Below are 27,003 nucleotides of genomic sequence, written 5' to 3'. Positions count from 1 at the left end.
GAAATGGAGAGAGACGAAGATATAGATATTATTGTACATAATGTGTATATATAATAACATAATGATTAATTTCAGATGATAATACTTTTCAGGGTTAGGTCCGGTCTGACAGCGCTTGGCTCTCTGCTGCAGAGAAGATCACTGCTCTAAACAAAGTCAAGAATCCTACATCCAAACGGAATAAACATAATAAATTATTATTAATAGGTTAAGTCTTGTTAATTGTTTTTCACTTTTATTAAATGTTTGATATTTCCGGTGGAAATGGTGGACTATCGGACAGCACACATTCATATATTGTCACTCACACATTCATGTATTTTGTTCTCATATTCATATATTTTAATGCTCATATTTATACAATTTGCTCTCATGCAGATTCATTCAATGTTTACATTTAATATTAAACATAATATATGCATGTCTGAAGACAATATATGTATGCAAGAGAAGAATGGCTTATTATATTTACAGCTCTTAATAACATTCATTTTCTGGACTCAATGTGTGTCTTGTGAATGCGACCATCCCCCTTGGGGGAATTCCTCCACACATTCCGATGGCCAATTCGTTTTAAACAAAGAGTTCACATCAACATGGGGGGTGGGGGGCTGGTGAACGGTCTGGTCATTTGTTTGTTCCACAATGTTTATCATCATGAAATTAATATCTATATATTTTATACTATACTTGCACTGCTTCCCGTTTTCATATTTTATATATCTTAGCATATGCATACACACTGTTCATACTGCTCACAGGCTGCTGTGTATATCTAGTGTATTCATACCCCTCACTGTTTGTTCATCATTCAATTCATTCTATCTTTTATTCTGTAGTTTGTGTACATTACTTTTCACTTTACTGCTTGTTGCACTCCTGGTTAGAAGCTAAACTGCATTTCGTTGTCTCAGTATCTGTAATATGTGCAATAACAATAAAGTTGAATCTAATATTGAGCAGGAACAAATGTATTTACTTAGTACATATCTGACCTTAACGATTAAACACATGTGTGCATTCTATTTATGCAAACCGAGTCAAGCCGACTCCTGAGGTGGCGGCATGCACCTTAAAGTTGTTTGCAATCCGCCAAACCTCCCCCGGCTGCGATCGGCTATTCTCGTTTACTTTCGAGGCGAGCCGCAACACGTCTCAAACAAGTCCACACGAGACTGTTCCGTTTAGCTCCAACCGCTGGAGAAGCTGCAGTACATAATGCAGGAGCCTGTACGTGGCGCTGTAACTTCCTCCACAAAAGCATCAAAGAAGCATGGTTGTCATGGTTAACCTTCTGTTTATTCTCCGCGGTGGGGGCAGAGGAAACCGGGCAGAGTTTTTCGCCAGTCAACGTGTATTAAAGTTTAAATCTTCCGGACAAAATTATAAAAGTGCCGGTCAAAGGTCTTCTTTGTTATTTATTGAGCCTTAACACAAATGAATAACGACTCTATATAATATAATAAAACAAACGGAGCCTCTCTTTTTCCTCCCTCTCTTCGGACAGCGTCAGTATCTGTCTCATGCAGCAGCTGATCCAGTAATGAGTGACCCGGCCGAAAGTAAAAATAAACATATTTATAACTAGTTTAGGTAGTTTGAGAGGTAATTCAAATAGCTAAGGGCGATGATCTGACTTGAAGTGTGTGTTTTGCTCCGTTCACCGCTGCATCACAGCGGGAGGAGCTGCAGGTGAGCAGAGCTGCGTGTCTCCGTCTTGTCAGATTAGACTTCACTCGCGTTTATGTCCATATCGAGAGAAAGATAAATAATCTGAATTCAGTGTGCAGTTTACTTTGACGAGGGGGTGAGCAGCAGAGGTGGGGAGAGGCGGGGCTATTGCCTCATCATTATCAGAAAATGATCGTATAGGGCAGGGGTCGGCAACCCGCGGCCCACGGGCCGCATGCGGCCCTTTAAGCCCTCTGCTCTGGCTCCCTTGAGCTTAGACAAAAATAAGAAGGAAATAAAATAAAAGTACTTGAAGGACTATTTATATTTTGTTGCATGGTTGAAAATGTTTCGTATCTTGTATTTTAGCCGACCCGGCTAAAATAACTGGATGGCCTACCTGAATGTCAGCCTTCCATCTCTGTTCTATCTGTGCACAAACTTATCTCGTGGTCTCATTGGTCATGTGTGCGTTCGTGTGTGTTGGAGGAGGGACTCTGTAAGAAAGTCTGAAGGAAGAGGCCTATTTTTTCCGGTTGTGTATTTCAAATTCTAGCGCACTCGAGCTGGTTTCTCCATTCTTACCTACCCTACCCTACCTTTAACTCTTTTTAGGGTGCAGCTATATGTTTTATTTATTTCAAAGTGGGCCCATTTTAATAATATTTTGTTTTCCTTCAAATGTTCAGAGGACTCCCCAAGTGCTGTGTTTAATTTATTTTAAAGTAGGCCTGTGTATTATTTGTAATTCTCCTTATAGGAGTTCTTTGTTTCTTATTAGAGGTTAACAGTTGTATATAATGTAATAAATAGCCTAATAAATGCAAAAAGACTGTAGTTTTTGTCTGATATAAAAATAAATACAAGTTTATTAGCTATCAAGCTATGAAATATGTTTTGCGGCTCCAGACAAAAACGTTTGGGAGAAAAAGGAGCAAAATGGCTCTTTTGGTCAAAAAGGTTGCAGACCCCTGGTATAGGGCTTACACACGGAGCCGTTGGACCCCCCAGAGCGTTGCGTATGCCGTTCTATCCACCTTGGGACCCGTTATCGTTTCCGCAGTTGTTTACTGTCATATTCGGTCGTCCTAGTGTGGCAGAACGGTCTATATGACACTAAACAGTAACGCAAACAACAGTTTTCGTCCTCGTGGGGCCTTGGCCTTAATGTGCCGCCACCTCCGGAGTCGGCTTGACTCGGTTCAAAGAATGCACAAATGTGTTTAATCGTTAATGTCAGATATGTACTAAGTAAATACATTTGTTCCTGCTCAAGATTATATTCAACTTTATTGTTATTGCAACGAACGAAATGAGACAACGAAATGCAGTTTAGCTTCTAACCAGGGGTGCATCACGCAGCGAAAAGTAATGTGCACAACAGTAAACAATTATCAAAGTAAATGATGTGGATTAAACCACATTTATTTCGTTACAATTAAATTAAATTTAGGTGAGTGCATGCATTTCAACTCGCGAACATATGATACATTAAATGATCGTGAGGATGATGATTGAAAATCGTTTGTTTGAGCCGGGCTGCATTTCCTGATCTAAAAACATAGCGATGGTTTTGTTCAAAAAACGGTTTTGTTGCCAACGTGAATTAAACAACATTATTTTTGTTAAATAAAAACATGGTGATGTTTAGTAAATGATTACATGTCTCTTATTTAGCACAGAATATGATCCTGTCCGTGACATATCTAAACAAATATCCGCTATATCAGATACCTGCGATCTATCAGCTGTTTATTTCACATGAGTTCCAGTGTGGCAGCTTTCAATGACGGCTCCCCCTGGTGGATTCATGATCCATTGCAATTGGTTTCATTATAATTAAATGTATTTATCAAGGGGGCGTATCAAGTCCTGCGGGGGGTTTTCCTTTTCAGCAGGGGCCCACCCCGTGCACGGGTAGGCGTCCGAAACGAAGCGCTACATCTGTACATCTGCTCCCTGATCTCACCGCGAATTGTAAGTGGCTGCTGCCTGAGATCAAATGCTGTGGTTTTATTAAATGTGCCAACTGCTAGGACTGTCTTAGGGAAGATAGCTTTTAGATGCGCAGCTCCACTGTCTTGGAATAGTCTGCAATTGAAATGGAAACTGAGCAATCTGGTGCCACTAAATGTTTTTAAAGCTCGGTTGGATGCTACTCAATCGGAAGCTGTTGGTACCTGTTCATGTGGATAGTTATGTAAATTGTAAATCCCTATAATGATGCTGTATGATGTCCTTTTTGTTGTTCTGTTTATGTTTTTTTATGTTTCATGTGGAACCTACTTGAGCAGGTCTCCCTTGAAAAAGAGATCAATGATCTCAATGGGATACACCTGGATAAATAAAGGTTTGAAATGAAATGAAAAAACATTTTTTACCGGGGGAGCATGCCCCCGGATCTCCCTAGAGGATTTGAGGTCCACCTCCACTTAAAATATGTTCACATGAATAGGTTCCTAAATAGATTTGCACATTTTCTTTTAAATAGTAACCCATGTCCATATGTTTATTCCGGGTTTTAGTTGATTTGAAGTTTAGGGCTATCACTAAGGGCAGCAATGCTGTAAATATTGACAAATACATCCAGGAAAATGGCACAAAAGAAAACTGGTAGTGGCCTGGCTGGGTGTATGATTCCCGGCCTGACTTATTGTCCCAGTCCGGCCCTGGGCATAACTATGAGGGGCCGTACAGGCCGTAATTCATACTGGTCCTCTTACACACATACATTCTCCTTTTACATACATACATTTTCACGCTATACATATATATTTACACTCACACATTCATACATTTTACTCTCATATTATCATATTTAAATGCACACATTCATACATCACGAATCCCGATGGGCCGGTACCGAAGTAGGCCGGTCGGACAATTTACTAGCACCTCCGAACCCCCCGCCCGGATCATCACCCGCACCAAATCCTCTGACCACATCACCCCCATCCTCATCCATCTGCATTGGCTACCTGTAAAATACCGAACTTCAAAACCCTCCTGCTCACCTTCAAAGCCCTCAACATTTTCCCTGTTACAGTCCTTTTGTACTGTCTTAAACCTTTCCTTGGTGTCCTTGGGTGCTTTGAAAGGCGCCTCTAAATATAATTAATTGTTATTATCATTATTATTATTATTATTATTATTATTATTATTATTATTATTATCTGAAACGATGTAATAACTAAAACTAAAAGCAAAAACGCCTCTCAGACGCTCTTCCGTTTACTTGTTTAATAAAGTAAAAAAACAAATATATTATTTATAATATTAAATGTAATCATTGAACAAGAGCAAAATGTATAAATGTGTGAGTGAAAAATATATAAATATTTGAGTGAAAATGTATGAATGTGTGCTTTGAAATTTGATAATATGAATGTGTGAGTGTAAATACATATGTATATGAGAGTGAAAATGTATGAATGTAAAAGGAGAATGTATGTGTGTAAAAGGAGAATGTATGTGTGTAAGAGTGAAAATGTATGTATGTAAAAGGAGAATGTATGTGTATGAGAGTGAAAATGTATGTATGTAAAAGGAGAATGTACAGTATGTGTGTGAGAGGACCAGTATGAATTACGGCCTGTACGGCCCCTCATACATAACATGTCTGATTCTTTAATGTGTAACTGAGATTAAGAGATTAATTATGCTAGTGGAGCCTCGCAGCGGCGAAACTGTGGCGCGCTTACACTGTAGGTGCGCCGCATTTGCGCTTTAGATGAGGCTCCCTCCGCAAGATGAGGCCCCCTCCGCGAGCTGAGGCCCCACGCAGTCTGCCTGTAGGGAGGGGCGGCCCCACACACACACACACACACACACACACACACACACACACACACACACACACACACACACACACACACACACACACACACACACACACACACACACACACACACACACACACACACACACACACACACACACACACACACACACACACACACACACACACACACACACACACACACACACACACACACACACACACACACACACCTGGTGGTCTTGGATCTTGCGGCCCACCACCCTGAAGGCGTTGTTCCCGGTGTGATGGTAGATGTGGACCCTGCTGAATCCAGTGGACCCCCCCGCTGGGACCCACTTCTTGTTTCCGTCATCGTACACCATGACGGCGGCTCGCGCCTGGCAGATACTCTGTTCACTGCAGCGAGACAAAGACAGGGAGTTATTGAACAAGGCATCAGATGGTCAAACATGTGCTGGTTTACCCGTATGCTTTAGTTCTTTTGTGTTGTTTCTCCCCTTTAGACTCAACTCAGACTGCTGGACTTCAGTCTGAATGACTTCAGCCACAAAAGCCTGAAGGATGCTGAACTGTGACTACTGGGGGGTGACAGAGCACAGCCATAACTACAGCTGTAACTGAAAATACACAGTGTTCAGTGCGACCCTGAAACACAAAAGACACACTGCTAAATGAATATTGTACTGCACAAGCCACAATTGCACATTGTGATTAAATGTAACAAATACACAGTATTACTGTCATACTGTCTTTCCTAATCAGCAAACAAATGTACCTCACACACTGCTAACGGTCTGATACGCGTGCACATCTCCTGTGTATGTGTGGTGTGCAAGCCCGCCTTAACCTGCCATCAGGCCCTGGGGCTGATAGTTTTTGTAGGCCCCCTATTTAAACAACAAATCAAAGTCATTTATAGCCTGGGCAGGCTCTGTGATCGCACTTCTCCACTCTGCTCTACACGCGCCTGGTCCTCTCCTCCATATGAGTGACGTATCGGGCCTCCCTCATGTATTTGTCCGGTTGCCGTTGGCTCCCCTCCACGTAGCAAGTCCTCGTCGTCCTCTCCATCTCCTCCAACAGATAATGTCCCTCCTGTCTGTTTTTCCTCTCCCGCTACTCCATCGCTATCAGAACCAGACGGCCTACTTGTCTCCGAGGCCCCGCGGCCGGCACCGCTACCGCTCGGTACAGAACTCATCTGTCCTTCCTCCTCATCCTGGCCTACAGGTTTAAAATAACCTGAAAGCTTCGGCATTTTTTGTAACAGCTGCTTGTCTCGAAACTCCTTTTCCCTCAACAATTTCCTTTTCCGAGTGCCACTCTCAAACTTTTTCTTCACTCAATCACTCGCAATTTGAATAAGTCACATGTGAAACATATTCTCATTCTGACGTGTGGGTGTTTGTGTATATTTGCGTTTGTGTGTATTGTGTTTGTTTCCCGGGGGAAACACTCACGAGAAACACCGGCTGTTGTTATGCCTGCTGTGACGTCAAGTTACTCCGTTCTCCGCTTGTAATTATGCCGTTACAAGCTTCAAAGTTGTATTTATCATCTGAATTTGCCGAAACAAGTTTAATATTCTGAAAGCCAAGACTTTGTTTTTTTAAAATCAGATGAAGACAAACTGTAACGGACCTTGCCGTGTTATCTATGATTACTATACGTCTTACATTAATAATTTCAGTGGAGGGAGGGGGGGCGGCGCTGTGGAACAGCAGAGTGGCGAGGGAGAGCTGTTGTCTTCCCTTTACAAGCTTCAAAAATGTATTTATCGTGTGATTTTGGAAATGAAAGTTTCATATTCTGAAAGCCAAGACTTTGTTTACTTAATATTTCTTTTAAAAACACCCGAAATAAAAAAAATTATTTTTTAATTGGCACATGATAGGCCCCCGATCTCCGTAGGCCCCTGGGCTTCAGCCCAGGTCAGCCCGTGCATTAAGGCGGCCCTGGTGGTGTGTGTGCATTATGTGCGGTTGTGACATCAATAATTATGCAACAGTGTTCACACAGTCATTTCCATGGTGGAGAGGACATTTAAATATATACAGTATATTTTTCAGTCAGACTGTAAATGTATTTGCTGCGCAGTGTGAGTGTCACTGAGCTGTTGTTACTCTAGAGCAGTGGTTCTCAAACTTTTTCTGTCAGGCCCCCCCTTTGGAGAAAACAAAAAGTCGGGGCCCCCCCAACACAAATACTGTAATCAGGCTCAGTGGCGGAGATTTCTCTTGGGGGTGCTGTGGGGTAGCTTTACGTTTCATTGAGGATGCTCAAACATTTAGGGTTTCCCTGTACCGGGCGCTACAGTGGAATTTTTACTGCAACACTCCCCACGCAAATACACACCGTACCCGCAACTGTTACAATGAAGGCTTGATAATCAGCTCACGGCATATAGGTGTAAGCAGGGGTAAAGTGTTATTTTTATAGGTGGTGTGTGGACTTTACATAGGGGGGTCCGGGGGCAAGCTCCCCCCCGGGAAGATTTATTTTTAAATATTGAAGTTAAAAGCATCAATCTGGTGAACTTTGAGAGCAAAATGAAGAGATCTATGGATACCTCTCTCAACACCCATATGAAACAGAACTGTAAACAGATTTACTTTTTCTTTATGGATATTTTACAAATCACCCTTTTAAACTTTATTCTTGTTTTACTGTCATAGTATTTCATACCTGTTTTTCATTTATTCTCTTATTTTTTTATAACTATAGCCGGTAACACTTTATTTTGATAGTCCATAGTTAACACTCTATAAGTCATCAGTTGACATTTAGTAGCATGTCAACAGTGCATCAGTTGACATTCAACAGCACCGTTCAAACCGACAAGTAACTAAGCATTAGTTGATGATCAACAGATAAGCAACTAAACTATGGACTATCAAAATAAAGTGTTACCCTATAGCCTAATGATCATATAAACGTGTGCCTCGGAAATAATTGTTTACATTAATGGTGACCAACACATTTGAGACCCACTGAGATAACACTGATAGAGTCCTTTAGCTCACTGAGTCTCTCAGTCTGACAGGAGAGGACTCTCCTCCACTTTGTTGTTGAAAAACCTCCTTATATCCGTTAGCGTAGCTCGCTAGCACCAGAAGCTAACAACAACGATCTCCGGTACCGGTACTGGAAAGTGTGTTAAAGGTGGCTTTAAAAGCTGCAGAGACACTGGTGATGCGTGACTTATGACATCCAACAGCCCCCTCTCAAAGTGTACTTTACTGGTGCGAGGTGGTCCTGTTGACCCTCCTCATGTCATGGTTAACACCTCTGCTGCTCTTCCTGGCTCTCCACCAGGACAATCACTCCCACTCTGCCATCTGTGTGTCGACATTGTACATGTGCTGTCTGTTTATTCCAAAATAAAGTTGAGACCTTGCTAACAGCAAAACAATATGGGGCATTTCTGGGCCGTGCTAGGATAGTATAATGTTGGCAGTAAAATCCACCAAACAGTGCACACACACACACACACACACACACACACACACACACACACACACACACACACACACACACACACACACACACACACACACACACACACACACACACACACACACACACACACACACACACACACACACACACACACACACACACACACACACACACACACACACACACACACACACACACACACACACACACACACACACACACACACACACACACACACACACACACACACACAAATATTTTCATTCCTTCATTAATGTTAATGAGGCTCTGAGTTCAAAGAGGAACAGCTCCAGGGGCTTCACAGCCATTATGTCACATCCTGTAAGGTGCAGGGAGCAACAGGAGATGAAGGAAGAGCAGGTGAATTATCTCAAAAGCTAACAGTCTTAAGTAGAAACAAAAAAGGCTAACCAAAGTTTCATTGTGAGTGTGTGACATAGCAGGCAATTACTGAGGACCTCAGCTAAAGTAAGGATACTTTCCTCATGTTCCGAATAACCCAGCTTCCCCCAAATTTATTTTTGTGTCTATCTCAATCATGGTTCGGTTAAAGAGCAGGAAAATATCTGTTTAATGATCTTGCTACATAGCTATTAAGAAAGGTATTTCATAAATGGCTAGATCTTGATAAATAACAATTATTTGTATTGTTTTGTGTTAAGATATTCAGGAGTTCAATTATTTAAAATTCACAGTCCTGAATGTGGGTTTGTGGTGAATGTGGGGACCTACAGGACACACATTTTCCGAGTAAAGGCTTTCACATTACTATCATTATATTTTTATTTATATGTAGGCTACATTTTACACCAAAACGGAACACAAAAGCAGGACCAACCATCATACATTGACTAACAAGAGAAAGATTCATTCATTTAAATAAATGTTTAACCACTAATGGGCTGGTTCTAAGGGGTTATTGAGCAGGTCTCCCTTGAAAAAGAGATCAATGATCTCAATGGGATACACCTGGATAAATAAAGGTTTGAAATGAAATGAAAAAACATTTTTTACCGGGGGAGCATGCCCCCGGATCTCCCTAGAGGATTTGAGGTCCACCTCCACTTAAAATATGTTCACATGAATAGGTTCCTAAATAGATTTGCACATTTTCTTTTAAATAGTAACCCATGTCCATATGTTTATTCCGGGTTTTAGTTGATTTGAAGTTTAGGGCTATCACTAAGGGCAGCAATGCTGTAAATATTGACAAATACATCCAGGAAAATGGCACAAAAGAAAACTGGTAGTGGCCTGGCTGGGTGTATGATTCCCGGCCTGACTTATTGTCCCAGTCCGGCCCTGGGCATAACTATGAGGGGCCGTACAGGCCGTAATTCATACTGGTCCTCTTACACACATACATTCTCCTTTTACATACATACATTTTCACGCTATACATATATATTTACACTCACACATTCATACATTTTACTCTCATATTATCATATTTAAATGCACACATTCATACATCACGAATCCCGATGGGCCGGTACCGAAGTAGGCCGGTCGGACAATTTACTAGCACCTCCGAACCCCCCGCCCGGATCATCACCCGCACCAAATCCTCTGACCACATCACCCCCATCCTCATCCATCTGCATTGGCTACCTGTAAAATACCGGACTTCAAAACCCTCCTGCTCACCTTCAAAGCCCTCAACATTTTCCCTGTTACAGTCCTTTTGTACTGTCTTAAACCTTTCCTTGGTGTCCTTGGGTGCTTTGAAAGGCGCCTCTAAATATAATTAATTGTTATTATCATTATTATTATTATTATTATTATTATTATTATTATTATTATTATTATTATCTGAAACGATGTAATAACTAAAACTAAAAGCAAAAACGCCTCTCAGACGCTCTTCCGTTTACTTGTTTAATAAAGTAAAAAAACAAATATATTATTTATAATATTAAATGTAATCATTGAACAAGAGCAAAATGTATAAATGTGTGAGTGAAAAAGATATAAATATTTGAGTGAAAATGTATGAATGTGTGCTTTGAAATTTGATAATATGAATGTGTGAGTGTAAATACATATGTATATGAGAGTGAAAATGTATGAATGTAAAAGGAGAATGTATGTGTGTAAAAGGAGAATGTATGTGTGTAAGAGTGAAAATGTATGTATGTAAAAGGAGAATGTATGTGTATGAGAGTGAAAATGTATGTATGTAAAAGGAGAATGTACAGTATGTGTGTGAGAGGACCAGTATGAATTACGGCCTGTACGGCCCCTCATACATAACATGTCTGATTCTTTAATGTGTAACTGAGATTAAGAGATTAATTATGCTAGTGGAGCCTCGCAGCGGCGAAACTGTGGCGCGCTTACACTGTAGGTGCGCCGCATTTGCGCTTTAGATGAGGCTCCCTCCGCAAGATGAGGCCCCCTCCGCGAGGTGAGGCCCCACGCAGTCTGCCTGTAGGGAGGGGCGGCCCCACACACACACACACACACACACACACACACACACACACACACACACACACACACACACACACACACACACACACACACACACACACACACACACACACACACACACACACACACACACACACACACACACACACACACACACACACACACACACACACACACACACACACACACACACACACACACACACACACACACACACACACACACACACACACACACACACACACACACAAATATTTTCATTCCTTCATTAATGTTAATGAGGCTCTGAGTTCAAAGAGGAACAGCTCCAGGGGCTTCACAGCCATTATGTCACATCCTGTAAGGTGCAGGGAGCAACAGGAGATGAAGGAAGAGCAGGTGAATTATCTCAAAAGCTAACAGTCTTAAGTAGAAACAAAAAAGGCTAACCGAAGTTTCATTGTGAGTGTGTGACATAGCAGGCAATTACTGAGGACCTCAGCTAAAGTAAGGATACTTTCCTCATGTTCCGAATAACCCAGCTTCCCCCAAATTTATTTTTGTGTCTATCTCAATCATGGTTCGGTTAAAGAGCAGGAAAATATCTGTTTAATGATCTTGCTACATAGCTATTAAGAAAGGTATTTCATAAATGGCTAGATCTTGATAAATAACAATTATTTGTATTGTTTTGTGTTAAGATATTCAGGAGTTCAATTATTTAAAATTCACAGTCCTGAATGTGGGTTTGTGGTGAATGTGGGGACCTACAGGACACACATTTTCCGAGTAAAGGCTTTCACATTACTATCATTATATTTTTATTTATATGTAGGCTACATTTTACACCAAAACGGAACACAAAAGCAGGACCAACCATCATACATTGACTAACAAGAGAAAGATTCATTCATTTAAATAAATGTTTAACCACTAATGGGCTGGTTCTAAGGGGTTATTCAGTTAAGCCCGATGAGAGGGGATACAGCTGTGCACATGTCATAATTAACACACGTCGTTTAAAAGTGACGTTTGAGTGAACGAGGACATCCCAATTAATACCTGAGGACTCCTCTGTCCTCGCGTCACCTCCTCGTGTCTCTCGCTCGCATCATACGGAGGCGGAGCTAAGACGCAAGGAAGGGACGCGAGGGAGGGAAAGGAGGAGTCGAGGAAGGGTATTGGGATGAGGCTTAGATGTGAGAAGGATGTTATATCTCACAGGCTCCGTCCTCTACTGGACTCTATGGGTACTGCCCTCGACCTCACTATGCGTTCACCTACTGAGAAATCTATAAACGTAGCCGGCCGGGCCTACCTGAGTACCTCCCGCCCGTCATCCTTTTCTCTTCAGCGTGCAGGATAAACAACTGAGAGAGCGAAGGAGAGAGAAGAAAATTGAGAAAAATGGAAAACTCACCAGTCCTTGAGCACCGACCTTGACCTACGTGCAACGGCTTAATCGCAGGTGCCGATCCCCACCGCCTCTGTTTTGAGTGTCTGGGGCCTGAACATGCCGGGCCACGTTCGTTGACGAGGAAGACGACAAGGGTTCCTCGATGTCAGGTGCTTCCGTTTCCGGCACCCAGGACGGGCCGTCTCACAGGTCCGCACGTCAAGACTTCCCAGCGGTGATGGCCATCGTGGCGGAGCGTTTAGGGTTACCGCTCCCCCCGCCACTACCGCCAAAGCTGGTGAGCCGCCTCCGTCAGGGGTTTTACGGCCCGGGTTTTACGGCCCGGGTTTTAAGGCCCGGCTTTCGCCCCCGTTGCCAGACATCTGGCAGTGTGTGGAGGCGACGTAGCGACAGCCACTCAGGACGAGGGCTCAGTTATCTTGAGGGTGCAGGGCCTATCTGCTTCCGCAGGCAGCCGGATGGGCGGAGGGGAAAAAGCCTCTGCCCCCATTGCCGCGCGACCGAGAAATGCTGAATTATTTGGACAGAATATTTCGGTTCGGTACGCAGATGGCAGCAGCGGCCAATAATCTCGGTGAATTGGGCGTGTCTCGGATTTCCCCTCAGCAGGCTGCCCCCGACTCCCCGCCTCAGGACAGGAGTGATTATTCAGACCGCTGTATTGGCCAGATGAACAGGCCAATATTGGTCCACGGTGTAGCTGCCGCAGATGGACGTGTGCTATCCCTGCTACACAGCTGTGTACTAACAGAGTGGATGGACAGGACGCTGAAACGGGGTTATACACTTCAGTTTTGCAGCATCCGTCCTCTGCTCAACGGCGTAAAAGAGACAAATCTACCATCCCAGGAGGTGATAGGTTTTCTTTCAGCAGAGATTCAGACCCTGTTACAAAAACAAGTGGTGTCTGTGGTGTACCCCCAGCACAGGGAGAAGGGGCTTTATTCTATGTACTTCCTGGTCCCCAAGAAGACAGGAGAATTCAGACCCATCTAACCCATCGCTGTGTCCACCATTGAGACGAGGTGGGCCAGAAATAAAAGTCATTACTGTTTTCAATTGAATTATGAATTACACCTATGATATTAAACTATTCATACCCCAGATACAGACAGAGATACAACTCATCAAAGTTAACCATTTCCAAATACAATCAACAAGGCAATGGGACAGACAGACAGACAGACAGACAGACAGACAGTTGCTAACACTAAATCGCAGCTCTGTGACAGGGTGACATCACACTGAGAACTAAAAACATGAATCGCTAACTCAGCTGCATTACTCACAACTGTTGCACTGTTGTTGCATACTGTACATCACATCTAAATCTGATGGAGGACTAAGAAAACACTGCTAAACATACCATAAAACTGAGACAAACTGCACCGACAAAGATATTAAGACTGAAGGATGTCCCATTCTTATAACCATTTGACTGGGAAAGTTTTTATGAGTCACTTTCATTCACTTACATCTAACAAATACAGCATTCAAGGACACAAATAAGCAGCTTCTGAAATCACCACCACAACATACCTTACAGTAAAAAAAATATATATATATATTTATATATATATGTTTCTACTGCTGCACTGTGGATATACTGTATAACAGCAGTTCCAGCAGAGTGCCCCTCACAGAGCTGCAAAGTCCAGCTTAGTTTAGAGGTAATACAACTGAGGGTGATGAGACGTATTTAATACATTACGGTTTTTTTTCATTAGACAGTGTGACGTGCTACAATCTGTAAATCATACAGCTACTCCACTGCTTCTCAAACTTACGAGTCGCGAGTCATCACGGCGTCTCAGGTGTATCCGGCACCTCCGCCTAGAAGACAATATGTTGTTGGAAGTTGGACAGAATCCCAAAATGTCCACTGTTTTTCAAAAACTGACTGAGTGAGCAGCTGCGTTGCTAGTGGCCGGCTGGCTGGCCGGCTGGCTGGCTGGCTGGCTGGCTGGCTGGCTGGCTGGCTGGCTGGCTGGCTGGCTGGCTGGCTGGCTGGCTGGCTGGCTGGCTGGCTTTGGGACGGGGGAGGGTAAATGGCCTTTAGACAGACAGTGACAGTGATGAGGCACCCACCCCGGCACAAGGCCTGCTGGTGAAACCTCCTCCTCATTCTCCTGTGCAGCCGCCCACAGTCCCTATGATTACCAGAGCAATGGCTAAAAGCGGAGCAGCTGGGTGGGGGTGTGGGCGATGCAATGCTTCTATGGTTGGGGGTAATAAGGGAGGGAACTTTTCTCTGCCCTTTCCTAAAATAGATATTCTGACTTGCACATTACATTGGCCTGGATTAAGCTGGGGATTGTTGGAGGTTTATGGATGCTGATACAGATGTAATCTGTTACCATAGAAGGGAACACACTATCCAAAACAAATGGAGACATTATGAAAGTCAGGAACATAATACTTCCACATTTTAGATCAAGCTCTAGCAGTTATGATACTTCGGTGTTAAATTTAACAGGAGAACGGCAGGAACATTCAGCCAGAGGAAACACTTTCTGAATATTTTCTGTAACAAAATAATCATGATGGAACATTAGGGTTATTATAGCGTCTCCATATACCATTTTTATAAATACATAAGATGAAGTAAAATGTGAAATAATAGTCGGTGTAGCCACTGAGACACAGCGTCTTAGACACAGGAAGAGGCAGGACGTCCTCCACAGCACAGAGACCCTCTGAAGACTCATGGTGAAGACCCGATGAAGACTCAGGCTCATGGAGAAGACTCAGGCTCATGGTGAAGACATGATGCAGACTCAGGCTCATGGTGAAGACATGATGAAGACTCAGGCTCATGATGAAGACATGATGAAGACTCAGACTCAAGGCCCGTCCACACAGCGGCGTGCGTTGAAGCTTCAACGCTTCTGCCCATTCACTTTGAATGAGGTGACATCACGCTTCGCCGAACTGCATTGTGGGGAGCGTAGCTACGCGTTGCTCGCATCAAAAGTTGAACCATGTTCAACTTTTGAAGCTTCGACGGAAGCGTCAGCTAATCAAATCCTGTTTATAAAAATCTGCCAGTACAACTGCTAGCCAATCAAACCGTGTGTATGCTGCGAGTAGTGAATAAACCGGTGCTGTATGATCAGTCTCTGTTCATCTACCGGGATACAAACCGGAGGAGCCAGGGATGGAGGGAGGTGGCAGAGATAGTGGGTGAAACTGGTAGGTTTTCGCCTGTTTGGGGAGTTTATATCCAGTGTACCTCGTTTAAACATTGAATGGACAGCTAGCAGGCATAGACAGTATATATAGCTAGCATGGAATGCTAGCATTTTGCTTTGTATGTCGGGGGCGGAAGATTCATGTGATTGGTTGTTGGTCGTGTTGCTCGCGTTGCTCGCGTTGACTCCCCAAGCTTCAGGCACGCCCACCGCCAAGCGTCAACGCACGCTGCTGTGTGGACGCTCCGTTATGATGAAGACTCAGGCTCATGATGAAGACTCAGGCTCATGATGAAGACATGATGAAGAGTTGATGAAGACTCAGGCTCATGATGAAGACATGATGAAGACTCAGGCTCATGATGAAGACATGATGAAGACTCAGGCTCATGATGAAGACTCAGGCTCATGGTGAAGACATGATGAAGACTCAGGCTCATGATGAAGACATGATGAAGACTCAGGCTCATGATCAATCAATCAATCAATGTTTATTTATATAGCCCAATATCACAAATGTTACATTTGTCTCATATGATGAAGACTCAGGCTCATGATGAAGATTCAGGCTCATGATCAAGACATGATGAAGTCTCAGGCTCATGACGAAGACTCAGGCTCATGATGAAGACTCAGGCTCATGATGAAGATTCAGGCTCATGATGAAGACATGATGAAGTCTCAGGCTCGTGGTGAAGACATGATGAAGACTCAGGCTCATGATGAAGACTCAGGCTCATGATGAAGACTCAGGCTCATGGTGAAAACATGATGAAGACTCAGGCTCATGATGAAGACATGATGAAGTCTCAGGCTCATGGTGAAGACATGATGAAGACTCAGGCTCATGATGAAGACATGATGAAGACTCAGGCTCATGGTGAAGACATGATGAAGCCTCAGGCTCATGATGAAGACATGATAAACCTCTTGGTACAATCCTTGTTCCATAAACCAAGCTCAGCCCTCCTCCTTTGTCTCTTTGGTTTACCCTGCATCTGTGTGTCCTTCTACAGATTTCAGTGAGGATAGCAAGGACTGTCTTGGGTAAGACAGCTTTTATGTGCGCAGCTCCACTTGCTTGGAACAATCTTCAGCAAGAATTCAAACTGAGCAATCTCATTCCTCTGCATGTTTTTAAAGCTAAGCTAAATGAAATGCTCGTTGATACTATGGGCACTTGTAAATGTCTATAACTATGTAAATGTATCCTGTAAATATAATGTATGATGTCCTTTATTGTTTTATGTTTCATGTGGAAGCTATATGCTGCAGGTCTCCCTTGAAAAAGAGATCTATGATCTCTATGGGACCAATCTGATTAAATAAAGGTTTGAAATGAAATGAAATGAGGATAGCCTTGATCTGAACACTATGCTAGCTGGCTTAAGCGAAAGTTGCCACAACTTCAGATACAACCGGATGCGAATCTGACAGAACTAGAGAACTTTATAAATCACATTAGGTGCATTCACACCGCAGTACTTTTCCCACAAAGGTTCATGAAAACTCTTTAGTTCTCATGACGTCACTTCTTCTTCTGCTTTGGGTTTACTGGCAGGCCGCAAACAACTTCACGGCGTATACTGCCGCCGGAAGTCCCCGAAGTAGAAGCTGCTGGGGCTCCCTGCAGTTTCTAGTTTGTGCGCTGGGCTAATGCTAATAATTCTAATGCGAGGAAAATAAAATTGTGGCTTCACAAAACTTTTTGGGAGTTTTACGGGGCGTGGTTTGCATTCCGCCCAGCCAATCAGAAATAGGCACCTTTTTCTCCCACAAAAGTCCCTGCGCAGGGATGGAAAAGGGGGTAAGAAAAGGTTCTGATGAACTCATTTTAGTTCCGGCTCTTTTTTGTGTGAACGCGACATTTCGGAACTATATCGGAACTAAAGTGGGAAAAGTAGCGCGGTGTGAACGCGGTAAATCGAGGAGCTTCAAATGCCTTTTCATTAGAACTAGGAACAAGAAAGCCTGCAAAATTTGCCAGTTCCTGTGTGTGATCTTTGTTGAAACCCTGAGCCAGTGGATTTTTCAGAATATCACAGGAAGAGCAATGAATGGAGGTGAAGAAAATATTTCATTTTTTTGCTGATGATTTATAGGTGTATTTATCCAACACAGAAGCATCTCACTCTCGCACAGTTATTTCACTCGTAAAAATAAGGATTCTTCTGTGAATGTAAGCTGAATGTTTTAAAAACACAGTTTTAATGCTCCACAATAAATATAAATAAATGTTTGGAGGCCAAATCCATGAGATACTTCATAAAGTAAATATGCGTACAGAATTTACTAAATTGCCATCACCTTGTTCCCTGCCCATAAACAAAAAGATTATAAGGACATGAGGAGATGGGACCCATTCCTTTTCTTAATTGTGGTTCTCGCATAGGTTCAAACATTTTATTTTGCAGAGACTGTTGTATTTCTTATAGTCCCTTCCTAAATACATACAGTATCTTGAGCAGAGTTGGGTGTAAGGCGTTACAAAGTAATTTGTTACTGTAATAATATTACTTTTGTCGGTAACGGAGTAGTGTAACGCGTTATATAATTTTATAATTCAGTAATCACACTACAGTTACTAACATTGCCCCGACACACGTTACTTTGTTACTTTTATAAAATAATCACACTCACTGACAGACAAGAGGGGTTTCCGCCGCAGGTTTGTATACATGTAGGCCTACGTAATCTGCGCGATTTGCCCATCCACATCTCCACGTGCAGTACTGCATAAGCATGGCTGAGTCTTTTCATCTGTAAACTTCCTCAAAGGGGCCGCTCGCTCTCTTTTCCTGACTGCCCTCTCACGGGTGAAAAGTTCAATGTCCCACTTCATTGTAGGAATTCTGCTATGTCTCTACCACTTTAGTTTCACCATCTTTGTTACTAAGTTATGGAAAACTAAATAAATGAGTAATTAGATACCTTACCGTTACTGCGCTCATAAAGAATGATAAGAATAAGAATAATGCGTCTTGAACTGGTTTCATTAATTAGTGTCTTTACGTTTCACAGACTGTTAGCTTGTTGTGGTAGGCTGGTAGCCTATTTTATTAAAGAGCATATCAAAAGAAAGACTTGTGTTATGTCTTCCTTAATGCAATAGTGCAAGTGGAGTCTCGCAGAGGCAAAACTGTGGCGCGCTTACACTGTAGGTGCGCCGCAGTCTGCGTGATCTGCCTGTAGGGAGGGGCGGGCCGGCCCTGCGAGTAAAGTAACGAGTAAAGTAACGAGTAAAGTAACGAGTAAAGTAACAAGTTACTTTATATAGACAGTAACGAAGTAGTGTAATACAGGGCTCTCAAGTTTTGAACAGAGTCCAGAGTGAGATTTTGGCAGCGGCGGGGCTTTGGGTGGGGACGGTGGTCTTATCTGATAAATGACACATAAATTCATACGAATTAAAACATATTTATTTCATTCTTAGTGAAGGGATGTGAATGTGTGTGTGTGTGTGTGTGTGTGTGTGTGTGTGTGTGTGTGTGTGTGTGTGTGTGTGTGTGTGTGTGTGTGTGTGTGTGTGTGTGTGTGTGTGTGTGTGTGTGTGTGTGTGTGTGTGTGTGTGTGTGTGTGTGTGTGTCAGTGTTTTTTGTTGTAGGTGTTGCTGGCAGTTTTTGAGGCCTTCAGCACTGGGGTTGGTGGCTCCCATCTGAAACAGTTTGGTTCCAGGGCTGCCATCTTCACTGTCATGATGGAGGACAGTGTTCCATCGAGGGACAAGCTGTTACTAGTTTTTGTCTTGTACAGTCCAACCATCGAGAAAACCCTCTCCACGTTGGCATTAGAGTGAGGGAGCACTAGAACAAGTTGAGCTATTTTAGTGAGCCTCCAAAACTGGCTCAAACCGGTCACCTTTAAAAAAGGAACCAAGAGACTCTATTACTCAAATGCTTTGCTTTTGATTTCAATTGATTATGTGTATGTCATGTGGCGCCAAGTATTTCTTACCTTGCACTTGATTGAGGACATACTCCCCCAAAACTCGTCAACATTAAAGGTGGTGGGATCTTGGGGCATGGGGATATCCATCAGCTGATATTCCAGGAACTGCTCACACACCTTGTCTTGTTCCTCCGGCCCATGGAAAGGTAGTAGTTCCTGAAATCTAAAAAGAGCACCATGTGTAAAGAACTGATTAATGTATTCAATCAAAGTATTGAATGTGTTGAAATCCTGGAAAATGTGGAAACCCTTACCTGTCTATAAAGTATAGGGCATCTTCCACCCCACACTCAGTCCTCTGCTGCACATCCACACATCTTGTATGCCTCAGAAGAGCCTCCTTCAGAGGGAGTTTATTGATGCCATACTCCACAGCCCTGACCAGAAATGCCAGTGCTGCCTGTTGGAATAGCTGCACCTCCTGAGCCTCAAGGAGCCTATTGAGGGTAGCTCTGGTGGTGAAGCCAACATTTAGTTTTTCTCCTACCAGACAGATATCAGAAAGAGATAGAGAAGCAAATTAAGTCCAGGTAGTTTCAACAATATGCATCAGGTAGAGACAGGGATTTCACTTGGCAATTTAACTCAAAACTAGACAAACAGTCAGTGTATCATTCAGTCTGTCTAGTTTTGAGCACTATGTGCACAATAAGTGCAAGTGGTTGAAGGTATTCCTCTATGTAAGCATACCATTTTACCCATAAACTACACAAGCATGGTATGCCTACACACATTTATGCTTTTTAACAGCCATAACAGAGATATCACCCAACTCGCCCAATAACAACAATCTTCCCAAAAAGTATATTTGAGGTCAATGAGAATACAGGTGTATCTCCTTCTATCAGGGGTGGGGAACTTCCGGCCTCCGGGCCGTATACGGCCCGCGAGACCATTTGGTACGGCCCTCGAGGTAATTTATAAACACAGGCAAAAAATAAAAAAAATCAAGAAATCTAGACCGCAAAATAATTAAACAAGCTTGTTTTTCCTGGCCAAGGTCAGGGTCCTTGAACACAACACGAGCCTAACGTGTCCTCACGTGGTATATGTCTCGTCTGACAGGAGTGTAGTTCTAACGAAGAGCACCAGAACGCGGCTCCGGGCCGGGACTTCACAAATTGCAATACCCATAAGGAGCTGTACACATGCCGCAGTTTTTGCGTGGCTGTGTCTTTAGTTGAAAGCCCAGTGGCGATCTATTCATCTGTCATACTGATTTCAGTCAATAACTTTGTTGTTATTAGCATCTGGTTAGCTAGCTATGCTAACGAATATAAGAAGCTTTTTGTCCAACCAGTGAGGTAAAGGCACATCTTTATATGATCATTATAGTTATAGAAAAATAAGAGAATAAAGTAAACAGGTATACAATACTAATATGACAGTAAAAAAAAGTTGTTATTAATAAACAAGAATACAGTTTAAAAGGGAAGTGATTTGTAAAATATCCATAAAGAAAAAAATCTGCTTACAGTTCTGTTTCATATGGGTGTTGAGAGATGTATCCATAGATCTCTTCATGTTGCTCTCAAAGTGCACCAGATTGATGCTTTTAACTTCAATATTTAAAAAAAATCTTCCTGGTGGTGCATGCCCCCAAACCCCCCTAGATGAGGTTAGATCCGCCCCCCCCCCCCCCCACTTAAATCATGTCCACATGGATATGAAACTAAATACATTTGCACACATCTTGTGTCCATATCTTTCTGTTTTGGTGGTCATGCCACGGTGCATGAATGCGCGGGTCATGGTCAAATATCTGGATTAAGAGGTTTGTTTTTTCTTTGCACAGCATGAAAGAAACGCGAAATGAATGGGCTGTGATTTGAGTTTTTTAAGCAGACTTTGAGTTCAATAATTTGTACGGCCCTCGAAGGATGTTGTAAAAATTGAAATGGCCCTTGAGAGGAAAAAGGTTCCCCACCCCTGCCTTATATGAAACTTTTACCTGGCAGTTGGTTTAGTGGGTCCTTGTAGAGGATGTCATGGACTTGTCGGCCCTGTAGTGCTGACGGCTTCATGAACCTCGCACACAGTTTCTTGATGAACTTTGTCATCTGCAAATTTGTAGTTCATAAAACATTTCCATGTATTACTTGAAAAAGGACATATCAGCCAATTCAAGCAGACATACTGTATTTGGCAGCAGGATGGCCTAACCCTTGCATTTTACCTCTCCGTGGAAATGAGAGATGGAAGACCTTTCTCTCTGGAGGAGGAGGTTCAGTAGGGTGAACACTGGCAGCGTCGCTTGATAGAAGAGTAGGTAGACTTCAGTCAGGGGGTTGGAAAATGCATCCACCAACCTTCTAAATCTTGGTTGTTTCTCATCTGTAAATAAACACAGTCAGTGCTTAAAAGTACACATTTAGTCTGGTGTAATGCACCTGTATTACTGTCAATGAAACAAACAACATACTTAAAGACTTAAAATAGTTGGTAAGTGGCCCATACTGTCGCAGAATTTGTGTGATGCACCTCTCCAGGCTTAACCATCGCACCGAAATGTGCAGCAGCATTTCCATGTACTCGCTCTCATGGAATTCACAAAATTCTGGAAAATATAAAACATAACATCAACATCAACAGTAAACAAATAATAAATGTCTGCATTTTGTTGTATAACAGTAGAGCTGTTTGAATCACAAACCTGCCAGGTAACCTTTACGGTTGGTGCTTCCTTTAAACCAGTACCCAACATCCACGGTCAGATCCTCTGGATCAAATCCGGATATCTGCAATACATGAATTCAAGTATCTATTGCAACACTATCAGCAAGCTGTTTTACATGGCATTTGGCTTAACGGATTGGTAATATAGAGTGTAGATGTTTGAACTTACTTCCATAAACTTCTGCCCCGCATGTTTGGCAGTGTTGTGGATGATAAGACAGGGGCATCCATGGATGTAAATACTGCCATTTTCCTTCAACATTCTGGCTGCGATTGAATTTCTGGCACCTGTATTTACAGGGGCATTGTCAATAGAGAGACCTACACAATTTCTCCAAGGGATGTCATTTTCCTGCAAGGTGTCATAGATTTTTGTGTAGATCACTTCAGCGGTGCCACAGCTCCGCCCACTGGTGGTGCACATATCAAGGAACCTGTGCACAACTTTGTTGGTGTCAAAAATTCTGACAGTGAGAGGATTCATCTTCTCTAGACCTGTAACAATAAGGACCATAACTAAAACAATATGTTGTTCAAATTGTATGAGTGCATGTAGAAATGGATAAAAAATAAGTACTAATTACTGATAGAAGTTGTTAAGCACATACCACTATCATTCGAGCCAAGTGTGAAGGGATTCTCTCTCATCTTCATCATCAGTTCCTTCTTAAAATGAGGTGTCACTGCTTCATTTATGAGGCACGTTGTTTTTGTGCTTGCGCTCTTAAAGCCCTGAGCTGTAGGGGAGTGTCTAAAACATTCTTTGTACAAGGGGCTGAAATGGTCAGCAACGGCAAAGGGAACATTGTGCTGCACCATTGCAACAGCAACCTTCACCTCAGCCCTCCTGGTCTGCAACAGAAACAACTGATTACATACCTCATAACCTTAAATACGTTTTCAAGGTAATATGACCATCAATTTGAAGAGAAATGTAATTCATCAAACATTGCCGCCAGCTTTTTAGTTTTTCTGTGCTAGACTGTACTGTATGTACCTTGGCCTCTTGTACACTCATGCCTCCAACAGAAGTTTCTGGCACGTAGAACTGTGCAATACTGCTGACTGAGTTTAGAGACTGTTCTTTGGCCCGATGTCCCTTGCCTTCCACATGCCTGCTTATGTCCCTCACGCCTTGATGAGCACAGGAGTTCTCTTGTCTGCACACTGAGCACCAGTAGAAGGAGCTGGTGATTCCCATTGTGATGAATGGCCATCGAGTTGACCACTCCTTCTTAAAGGAACACCTATATGTGGCTGCTCCACATAATCCTCTCCTTTTCTCTGTTTCCAATGGGTTCTCCCCAGTCTCCTCCACTGCCTCCTCTACCTCCTCCACAGTCTCCTCTACTGCCTCCTCTACTGCCTCCTCTACAGTGTCCTCTGACCTGGCCACCTTTTAAGGGAGCTGATTGTTTTGAAAGCATGAAAGAATGCTTAGTTGCCTCTTTCCTGACAGCTTTGAAAGACAAATGCAATAATTATTAATATGCTTTGTTTTCTGATAAAATATACACACACTCATGCCAGGGATGGAAATGAACACCAACCATCAGCCAAATGCTGGTAAAACATAACAGTGGCTGGTAGATTTTAAATACATAATACAAATGTACCATTGGTTTACTACTGAATGTCTGGTAGATTTTCCCCAGTGGCTGGTAAATGTTCATGTGTTGTGTAAATATTCAAATGTTTTGGAAAATTAATTTCCAGCCCTGGCGCGGGCGCACACACCGGGAAAATAGGAGACACAGGGACAGTCCAACAAGGGAGCAAATAGCCTTGGTGCTTACTACAATATCAATAACAACAATGATAATAATAAATAACAATAATAATCATCATAATAAGTTATTGTAGGCGCAAAATTCCGAAGAAAACAAGCGTCAGAATAGCTGCTGAAATGAGCTAGCAGGGATTCAACAGGCTAGCTAGGCTAGTTCATGCATACTCTAGTCCAGGGGTTCCCAAAGTGGGGGTCGCGAGTAAAATAAAAATGGAAAATAAAAAATAAAAATTATAAAAGTCTCTGGCACTGTTATTTTGGGGGTCGCGGGCTGAAAAGTTTGGGAACCCCTGCTATAGTCTAGTCAGTCAAAATGTTAGCTAAAAGCTCCCTGGACATATATTCCATAACAACGGAAATCAATGATGAGATGACTTACTGTACTGAAAATATGGTCTTCTCCCACGTCGAGCAGTCTGTAGCCACACAAAATGTCAGTGAGTGACTATGTGACGGCCGTCCTCTTTGGTTACTCTTCAGCGAGCGTCTTAATCATTGGAATAGAATCAGAATGTAATGTTGTAGCGGAATGTCTAAATCCTACCCGGATACAGCCAGGTTATTTTCTAATTGGCTGTTCGACAGCTTACATTCTTTTGATTGGTTGATGCGTGGCTACAGTGATTCTGTACTAGTTTGTTTACAAAATTGCGGCACAACTTGGTGGGCGGTAACCTGGAAAGAAATCTCTGCGTGAGAAATACAAGGTGTGGCGTGTGAGCGTGTGAATGGAGTGAAATGCGTGTGTCTCACGCCAAATGCGTGAGACTTGAGAGCTCTGGTAATATATTACTTTTTTTTTAAAGTATTATGTAATATGTAATATATTAATTTTTTTTTAATAACGACCCCATCTCTGATCTTGAGGTAAATTTGGCAAGGACAGAGACCAAAAATCAAATACCAGAGTTGGGCAAAAAACAAGGGTGGTTTTGCACTCCCATGTTTAAATGTTAGTATATTGATGCTCAATTAAGGCAGTGTCATGGCTCTACCTCTCGAGCCGTCTCCCTTTTGTTTGTTTGTTTTCTCTTCCACATCCATGCTCCCCTGTCTGTGTTTGTTTGTGTTGGCGTGGGCGGGGCTGTCCCTCTTGGCTCCCAGCTCAACCTCCTGCTCACCTGCTGCAATCAGCGCTGCACCCTCTTCGACAACTCACCTGCTTCCATCAAGCCATCAGCCTCCAGTATATAATCCCCGGCTTTCCAACCATTCTCCGGCGGATCATTGTACAACCTCAGTGGTATTAAGGCATAGGGCAACTAAGAGATTTTCATGTTTTTGCTACCTGTGACTTTGTGTCTAACACATATTTTCTTGTGCTCCAGGACCATCATCAACCTGCCATTTTCCTGTTACCAGCCTCCATGTCCTCACCACTCAGATCCCCCGGATCCTGACTCCCCGTACCTGGTCCTTTCATAGACCTTTTTTTTAATGAAGGATGATAGTATGCTGAGAATAAGATGCTATATGGAAGGAGATCAAACGTTCTATAACAGAGGAATTTCCAATACAAGCAACAATAGGGGAATAGTACTTCATGAACAGATTACACAATTTGGGAAACCCAAATTTGTTTATCACTTAAACTGAACCTGTTAACCAGTTAAGCCCCAAGCCTGTGTTTAAGGCCTCAGGCTCTAAAATGATATTCCCAGAACAAATGACTATATCTTCACTTCTAAAAGGGGTCAATTCATAATCTTTTTTCTCAAAGCAATGATAAACCTGTGAGTTGGAAGTAGAAAAGTCAGAATCAGTATATAATTTTTTATTTTATAGAGAAAATTCAGATTGAACATAGTAAAAAAATGTAAAGTAGAGGGTGTTTCTCAATCGCAAGTATGCTTGCTTGGTAGCACATGTCTGCCGAGCGTCTTGCTTCAGAAGCGAGGCAAGAATACTTCCTGGCAGTCGGAAAACGAAGAGTGGAACAGACGAGCAAGTGTGCAGGTGTGCGTCATATGAGAGGCCCCACTTTACATTTTCCGCCACAGATTTGGGGAAATTGGTCCGTGCGAAAAGCATTGTGGGGATTTTAAGACCGCAGAGTCTACACATGTGCAGCCTTGAAATTTCTCCAAACGAAGTACGCCGGGCTCGGTAGAATTCCAAGTATGCTGGAGATTGGAACAGTACTTCGACGGCACTCGATGACGTAGTATGCTTGAAATAATGGCTCCTGAGCAGCTTTACTCGCGATTGAGAAACACCCATATTGTCCGTCCAAAGAAAAATATATTACTTATTGTGAAAACCACCCTTGAATGATGGGATCGGAGACTAAAAGCTTTAAGAATCCAAACTCTAACATATAATAAGCACCCTGTATCAAGATTGATGCAAAACAAGTGACATTTGACAATATACAACGTGGGAGCGGTGGAGTGATGAGGAGATGTCAGTGTTCTGGCGATTTACTCGGAAGGCCAGTCCCCAACTCCGGGGATTTCCGGCCGGGGACTTTGGGTGGCAGTATACGCCGTGAAGTTGTTTGCGGCCTGCCAGTAAACCCAAAGCAGAAGAAGAAGAAGAAGTGACGTCAGCGGCTTCATTTGCCTAATCCTCCCTCAGGGACTTATTCCGGTGTGAACGCAATCTGCTCTTTAGTTCATCAGAATTAAAGAGTTCTGAT

General features: G+C 42.7%; 2 protein-coding genes and 1 long non-coding RNA gene across 6 annotated transcripts in view; 1 reads left to right on the top strand and 2 right to left on the bottom strand.

Moving 5' to 3' along the window:
- enah (ENAH actin regulator) overlaps positions 1-27,003 on the bottom strand; it is a 229,006-nt gene that overhangs the window by 143,219 nt on the left and 58,784 nt on the right. Inside the window, exons 1-2 of one of the 4 annotated variants that reach the window (XM_079642348.1) lie at positions 14,549-14,787; positions 5,683-5,848 (exon numbers count right to left, since the gene is read on the bottom strand). In XM_079642348.1, the coding sequence (XP_079498474.1) occupies positions 5,683-5,848; positions 14,549-14,562 (180 nt within the window). In that variant the 5' untranslated portion in view covers positions 14,563-14,787. Of the gene's footprint in view, positions 1-5,682; positions 5,849-14,548; positions 14,788-27,003 lie in introns of those variants that run through there. The other 3 variants (XM_079642350.1, XM_079642351.1, XM_079642349.1) reach the window with 3 other exon arrangements.
- The window catches only part of LOC307014454 (uncharacterized protein), a 35,057-nt gene continuing 27,207 nt past the window's right edge, over positions 19,154-27,003 (bottom strand). The window contains exons 2-9 of the mRNA XM_079642362.1: positions 22,746-22,864; positions 22,554-22,638; positions 22,323-22,457; positions 22,077-22,234; positions 21,852-21,960; positions 20,155-20,383; positions 19,907-20,063; positions 19,154-19,810 (exon numbers count right to left, since the gene is read on the bottom strand). Coding sequence (XP_079498488.1) covers positions 19,538-19,810; positions 19,907-20,063; positions 20,155-20,383; positions 21,852-21,960; positions 22,077-22,234; positions 22,323-22,457; positions 22,554-22,638; positions 22,746-22,864 — 1,265 coding nt within the window. The 3' untranslated portion in view covers positions 19,154-19,537. The remainder of the gene's footprint in view (positions 19,811-19,906; positions 20,064-20,154; positions 20,384-21,851; positions 21,961-22,076; positions 22,235-22,322; positions 22,458-22,553; positions 22,639-22,745; positions 22,865-27,003) is intronic.
- LOC307014465 overlaps positions 26,025-27,003 on the top strand; it is a 45,954-nt gene continuing 44,975 nt past the window's right edge. Inside the window, exon 1 of the long non-coding RNA XR_013801227.1 lies at positions 26,025-26,058. This is a non-coding gene — a long non-coding RNA (uncharacterized lncRNA). The remainder of the gene's footprint in view (positions 26,059-27,003) is intronic.

Source organism: Notothenia rossii, assembly GCF_949606895.1.
Source record: "Notothenia rossii genome assembly, chromosome: 8".
NCBI classification, from domain to species: Eukaryota; Metazoa; Chordata; class Actinopteri; order Perciformes; family Nototheniidae; genus Notothenia; species Notothenia rossii.
This window is presented reverse-complemented; position numbering and strand designations above follow the sequence as displayed.